The sequence below is a fragment of the Salpingoeca rosetta genome (genome assembly GCF_000188695.1).
Source record: "Salpingoeca rosetta unplaced genomic scaffold supercont1.5, whole genome shotgun sequence".
In the NCBI taxonomy this organism is placed as follows: Eukaryota; class Choanoflagellata; order Craspedida; family Salpingoecidae; genus Salpingoeca; species Salpingoeca rosetta.
In genome coordinates this window covers 1,847,600-1,854,276 of record NW_004754929.1, presented here as the reverse complement: position 1 = coordinate 1,854,276, position 6,677 = coordinate 1,847,600, and the positions used below count along the sequence as shown (strand labels likewise).

The window sequence follows — 6,677 nt, the reverse complement described above, 5'->3', positions numbered from 1 at the left end:
CTATTTCATTAGGTCTAATTTTCTTCTATACCAATGCTCCGACTGGAGCCCTATGATGGATAGCGTCATTCTCGAAAGGCGCGTATACCTTTTGTCTTATCCTACAGATTCAGTTAAGTACCCAGATGTGCACTACATATCTCGCGTGGAAAAAAACATCAGCTATCTCGACCATCTTCATATATTGTTTACATCACAGTCTACGGTTGACGGATCACGATAGTGAACAAGCAATGTGCATCGTATCCTCTACCGCCAATGGATCCACAATGGACATTGACGATCGCTATAGTGTCGCGTTTGATGTTGCCTGCCGCTATACAGGCCTTACATTTTAGCCCACTCATTAATCGCGCCGTCACATACCTCCTCTACCGCGCTCCCTATACCGTGCGCGTCAGGTCTTCGTTCTGTGGTTGTGGGCTACCGCTACCGGGTTCTTTTTTTTTTCTTACATCCTGATGCGGGACTTCTCGAGTATGATGTCATAACTTTTTCGTAGTGTGCTGTTCTTCTGATTACGCACACACACACACACACTAGCACACACACAACCTGTTGGAGGTCGAAGTTGAGGGACGCGTCGACCTTGACGTCGCGGAAGTTGATGACATCGCACTCAACCTCGAATGGAGCGCCCACGGTGACGGCGGAGGGCGCGTTGGTCGCGTGCAGTTCAAGGTCGTGCACAGGCGGAACCTGAAGCGGCGACGCATTGGGGGCGAGGGGGTGAGGAGGGGCGCATAGTGGTGGTGGAGGCATGGGGATTGCATGCTTCGATCAAAGGCACGGCCGAGGATTGTAAGCACGCGCACATGACCATACGAACACATGCACATACTACACACAAACACACACACAAACACACAAACACACACACACACACACAACCACGCGAACAACAGCGAGACGAAACGCACGGGACGTTCGAGCTGGCTCGTCTGGAGATGGCCAAACTCGCCCATGCTGCTGCGCCACATCACATCCAGCTTTCCAATCGCCTTCCGTCGCCTGGCAGTGGTGATGGTGGTGGTGGTGGCGGTGATAGTGGAGGCGGTCGTGTTAGTGGTGATGAAGGTGAACGGATGCATGGTTGATGTATGACAGGTGGACGCGGTGAGACCCATACGCCAGTTGGTGACACTGTGGGACGCTCTCTCACAAACACACAACTACAACACGTTCGGTGGTGTTCGTGGTGTCAGTGGTGATGGTGGTGATACCTGAACTCAAAGTATTGCCCCTCTGCCGGCGTCAATTTGTACAGATAGCTTCGACTCTCCTGTCATCATGGCAACCAAGCATGACGCATACATGGTGTTAAGGATGTGTTCCGAACGTGAACTCGTCAGTGAATACGTGTGTGTGTGTGTGTGTGTGTGTGTGTGTGTGTGTGTGTGTGTGTGTGTGTGTGTGTGTGTGTGTGTGTGTGTGTGTACGTGTTGGGGAAACGCTTGAGAATGGGACTAGTGTGGCGGGTAGCTATGAATGCAAGTGCACGTGTGTGAGCACCAACCTTTGGCTCCACAGACTGAAACCCGTGAAATACAGACCGCGTCTTCCCATCTTGACCTGAACGCACACAAACACACGTGTACACGTGTACATGCACACACGTGTACGTGCACACACCGAACCGGTGAGTGTGAGGTCTTTGAGTGGTCACTAGTGGTCGCTAGTGGTGGTGTTGATGATGACGATGATGATGACAGCAGCACCTATACACAAAACCACGCTGTCCCCCAAATCAACAACACATCAGCAGAAACATGTACAAGCACATCGATGCAACGCACATAACGTGGCATTGCAGTCTTGAACGGCGAACGCAGACTGCGGAGTGAATTTGATGGACTGAAAGTGGATTGGATGTGGCATCTGGTTCTTCACCTGCACTTCAAGCACAATTGTGTTCTACAACGACGGGGCGTGGATGGTACGAAGATGGCGCTCTGGTGAATAAAGACTTCGCACTGGCTGCTTGCGCCCAACAAACACACACACACAGACACACACACACACACACAGTCACACACACACACACACAGTCACACACACAGTCACACACACAGTCACACACACAGACACACAGTCACACACACGCACGCACACGACAGCACTGCGTGTGCAATAAAAGGGGTGCTTGCCTGGATAGTGGTGCAGTGTGGAATGACGTCCAAGGGCTGGTTGACCTCAAAGTTGAACGACTTGCGAAATGTCCTCCGCTCCCCATTCAAGAGCGTGTAGCTCACGGCACAGAGTAACCTGATGCGTTGAAACGCGCCCATGTTGCGTGTCGCATCACGTGCATGCACCACGCCAAAAATGTGCGTTGAACGAATGGCATGGTTGTATGTGGGTGTGAGCTGCTCAATGGCGGCAATAGCGCAGTGACAACAACAGATACACAGGCTTCATCATTATCAGCAGCAACACCACCATGAAACGTGGGTTGTCACACTTGCCCCATGCGGCCGTGCCACACAGCTTTTGTACGTACGCATGCGTGCCAAGACTTCTGATTTCGTGTCTGATTGTGGTTTGCAGCGTTTGTGTTCGCTCCAACTTCGACGCTCGACACGACTCTGGATCTGCGAGCGATGTGTGGCGCTGGCTCGCCGTCTGCATCTCCACCTATATCCCGCGAGCGAGAACAACAAAGGAGGGATGATCAAAGCGTGCAATCAAGGTGAGATAGAGGGCCTTCACTGACAAAGACAGAACTGCGCGTACATGTGTGCGCGTGCAACTCATGGCATACATGTGTGCACGGTGCTCACCTTCAGCGAGACGTTTGTCACCACATCATGGCCGTCGTTGCAGATGTTGATGAACGCAGAAAACGATTCCCCCAAGTACACTTTGCTGCTCATGACAGTGAGTGAGAAAATGGGAGAGAAAGTGAGTGAGCGTGTATGTGAGTGTGGATGTGAGTGTGGATGTGAGTGCGGATATAAGTGGAACGTCGCGTACTGTCCCCGCTTGTGAGCTACAGTGGATACGGCACTATCATCACGAGGAACCCGCAACCTTACATGCGCACCAACACACATACATACACTCACTCGTATGCACTCACATGCGGTCACAAACACCCGATCACGCATCATCACGCGAGGAGCAAACATACCCTTGAGATGAAGGCAGCTGTAAGGCCTCTGTGACGTTGGCTGGCGCGTAGTGGCGAGGGTTTTCTGCGTGGAGCACGTTGCGCGTCAATGCCAACCCTAACACCCACAAACAACACATCCAGTCAACTGCAGGCGTGAGGCACAAGAGCAACAGCGTGCACGAAAGCAATGCAAGGCCATCATCCGACTGAACACCAAGCAAGCAAGAAAGCAAGCAAGCAAGAAAGCAAGCAAGCAAGAAAGCAAGCAAGAAAGAAAGCAAGCAAGAAAGCGAGCGCCATGCCCGACCTTCTTCGTCGTAGCCAACGGGATCATGTCGCGCGAAGCCTGGCTTGGCCAACTGCATCACTGACAGCAAGGGACGAAAGCAGAGAAGTAGTGTGATCCTGAGTGGTGATAGTGGGATAGGAGAGGGATGGAGACACCAACAGGAAGGCCAAGGCACCACCAGGAAGGCCAGCAGGAAGGAAGGCCAGTGTACCTCGCAGTGTGAGCGGGTGCGCTCTTGGCGTCGCATCCATCCTCTTGCTTTTGCTTGCGTGCTTGCTTGTCCTCTGTTGTCTCCGTCAACAACAACAAAAAAACAAGTTTGCTCGTTTACGATTCGATGCGTAAATAAGGTACACTTACAAGCAGCGCAGCGCTTACAGCAACAACGTGCACGTTGCTTGTTGCTTTCTTTGGCTAGCGATCGCGATCGCCGCCCATGGCTGAAACAAGGGCCCCTGCGGAAGGGGAGCGCACGGCGGCGTTTGAGGCGATGCTCAAGGCGCGGGATCACGTGGGCACGACGCTGGCCATGGCTGCGGGCGGCGGAAACCTGGAGGCTGTCAAGTACCTTGTGGAGGTTGCGGGCGTGGACCCCAACGCCACCAAGAAGAAGGGCGGCAACAGCGCCCTGCACGCGTCCCTGGCCCAGAACCGCGTCGAGGTGGCCGAGTACCTCATTGGGAAGGGCGTGGACGTGAATGCGCGCAACATGCGCGGCCAAACGCCGCTCATGCTTGCCGTCTCCTGTTGCCACGGCCTGCGGCCCGTGGAGCTGCTCCTCGCAGCCGGCGCGCGCGCATCCACCAAGAGCTGGCGGTACAAGCAAGACTCCCTGGAGATTGCGCGCATCAAGGGCTTCAAGTCCGCCGTACCGCTGCTGGAGAAGGCCATCGAAGCAGAGGCGGCCAGCGCTCGCGATAGCAAGGAAGGCGAGCAAGAGACGCTACCGCGCGGCCGGACAAAGTGCCCAATCTGCGGTGAGCTCATCCGCGCCAAGCCACGCATCAACTTTCTCATCAGCAACCATGAGAGGGAGGTCGAAAAGGCAACGCAAGCCAGCAACGCAGAGAGCTCAGAGCAGGCGCAGCAGCAACAGGATCAAGTGCAAGATCAAGAGCAGGACCACCAGCAACAGCAGCAGCAGCAAGATCAAGGGGATGCACGTGCCCAAGTTGAAACCCCAACTGCAGACGACGCCACAACCGACCTTGCCGCGAAGCAACTTGAGGCAGCAGCCTTGACAAGCAAGGCAGAGACGCCAGAGGAACCCAACCGATACGTTGGCGAGTTCTTGCAGTCCAAGGCTTTTGCTGCGCTGAAGAGCAACCCGAAGTACCACACACTGGCAGACAAGCACCACCTGCGCAAGGAGGTCACGGAGACGTGGGCCATCCTCGAGGCCGTGCGCGCCCAGTGTACACGCCTGGACATCGACATTGACACCATCACGCTGGTGGACCTGTGCTCTGGCAAGTCGCTCACATCTGCCCTGTTTGGGCTGGAGCACCCGCGCAGCCGCGTCATTGCCGTTGATCGCATGCCAGCCAACATTGTGCCCCACTTTGATGAGAACGTGTCCTACATCCAGGCCGATATCATGCGGCCGGAGTTTGCGCAGCTGCTCGCAGATCGCATTCAACAGTGCAACACCAACCCTCGTGATAGCGCTGATGCTGGCAGCGATGTCGGTCATCCTGATGCTGGTGATGGTGACAGCAGTGATGGTGCGCCCCAGCGTGAGTCCACGCCGCGTCCAGCCATCCTGGTGGGCATGCATCTGTGCGGCGTGTTGTCGCTTCGTGCGATTGAGCTCTTCAAGGCAATTCCCGCGTTCCGCGGCATTGTGCTCTCGCCTTGCTGCTTCCCCACCCGCCGCTCTGGCGTCATGACCGTGCGTGACAGCGGATTCACAGATGAGCTGGACAAGTATGAGTTTTGGACGCGCCACCTGCACACGGCGGTCGCCGCCTCTGCTGCTTCCTGTGACACGTTCAAGAACCCGCTCATCTTCTCGAACAGGAACAACATCATTTCGGCCACCAGATAGCACGCGGTGGTGCCTGTGTCTGTTGTGTGTGTCTGTGTGTCTGTGTGCCTGTGTCTGTTGTGTGTCTGTGTGTGTGCATGTGTGTCTGAGTGTGTGTCTGTCTGTGTGTCTGTCTGTGTTTGTGCATGTGTCTGCGTCTGCGTCTGTGTGTCGATTGATTTTGTGAATCGTTGTGACTGCCTCTCGCTTCGCTCTGTTTGTTCTTGTTTGCCCGCTTGCTCCTGACACATGATGATCTGCTTCAATTGAACAACCGCTAAGGCAAGCAGTGACTAAGAAGGGAACAAGCACACACATTCACACAACACACACACACTTCGCACACGTTGACAATGCAGTGAGAAACAACTTGTCACCATGACTCTCGACAACCACAACCATTGTATGCAACGACTGAAGAAGCAAAAAACATAGTTGTGAACAGAAAGCAGATCATCACATCACAACACACACACATACAGAGCGTACAGGGAAACAAAGGAACAGGTGATGTGACGAAAGGAAGGCAAGGCGTGTTGTGGAGAGGCAGGAGAAACAGTAACAAGGAAGCAGAGCACAACATGCACAGCGGCCAACACGGCAACCTGCCAGTCAACGCGCAAAGGCAATGTGGATTCAGGTCAGGCCACATCAACAAGACGTCGTGGTTACCATCGCTTCCGTCATCATCGCCATCAACAACCACATTGTGGTCACATCTTGGTGCCGACGTAGCGCATGGGGAACCGGCCCTCGCGTCCGTTCAGTCGTCCATAGAAGTCCTGCCCCTGACGGCCTGTCACGAGGATGGTTTGCCCCTGATCAACGGTGGAGGTGATATGGTTGCGGTCGTGGTCATGTTGGAGGTGGGGTTGAGTTGAATGAGATGAGGCAACAACCTGAGGAAGGGTTGAACGATGCGCTGGTGCGACAACTGATGAGCAGCCCCACGTGTACACATGCACACACAAGCACACACACACACACACAAACACACACACACAAACACACACACACACACAAACACACACACAGAGACACACACACACACACAGAGACACACGCACACAAGCGCACACAAGCACATGCACGCATACCCGTGAGAAAGACAGCTCATCTGAAGCAACGGCTTGAAAATCCTGAAGTGCAATGTACTCTTCTTGGTCATCAATTGGAATGTACGAGTCATCCTCATCGTCGTCATCATCATCGTCCATCATGCTACTTTCGTCGCCGCCAAGCATGGACTC

General features: G+C 54.2%; 3 protein-coding genes across 3 annotated transcripts in view; 1 reads left to right on the top strand and 2 right to left on the bottom strand.

The window, feature by feature from the left end:
- Nucleotides 1–451: 451 nt before the first annotated feature.
- Nucleotides 452–3,699, bottom strand: PTSG_02475 (uncharacterized protein; the record flags this gene model as incomplete). The annotated part of the gene is made up of 12 exons (XM_004996909.1): nucleotides 3,613–3,699; nucleotides 3,420–3,479; nucleotides 3,131–3,227; nucleotides 2,781–2,865; nucleotides 2,501–2,634; nucleotides 2,148–2,265; nucleotides 1,797–1,914; nucleotides 1,517–1,572; nucleotides 1,224–1,282; nucleotides 921–1,011; nucleotides 553–699; nucleotides 452–514 (listed from the first exon to the last, which is right to left on the bottom strand). The coding sequence occupies exons 1-12, from the start codon at nucleotides 3,650–3,652 to the stop codon at nucleotides 452–454; spliced, it is 1,068 nt and encodes a 355-aa protein (XP_004996966.1). The 5' UTR covers nucleotides 3,653–3,699.
- A 40-nt stretch (nucleotides 3,700–3,739) lies between these two features.
- PTSG_02474 (uncharacterized protein) lies at nucleotides 3,740–5,719 on the top strand. Its single transcript, XM_004996908.1, has one exon. The coding sequence runs from the start codon at nucleotides 3,838–3,840 to the stop codon at nucleotides 5,446–5,448; it is 1,611 nt and encodes a 536-aa protein (XP_004996965.1). The 5' UTR covers nucleotides 3,740–3,837; the 3' UTR covers nucleotides 5,449–5,719.
- PTSG_11881 (uncharacterized protein) overlaps nucleotides 5,670–6,677 on the bottom strand; it is a gene marked incomplete at its 5' end in the record, with an annotated part of 12,865 nt that continues 11,857 nt past the window's right edge. The window contains 2 exons of the mRNA XM_004996907.1: nucleotides 5,670–6,245; nucleotides 6,525–6,677. The exon at nucleotides 6,525–6,677 is cut by the window's right edge and continues 171 nt beyond it. Of these exons, the coding sequence (XP_004996964.1) occupies nucleotides 6,141–6,245; nucleotides 6,525–6,677 (258 nt within the window). The 3' untranslated portion in view covers nucleotides 5,670–6,140. The remainder of the gene's footprint in view (nucleotides 6,246–6,524) is intronic.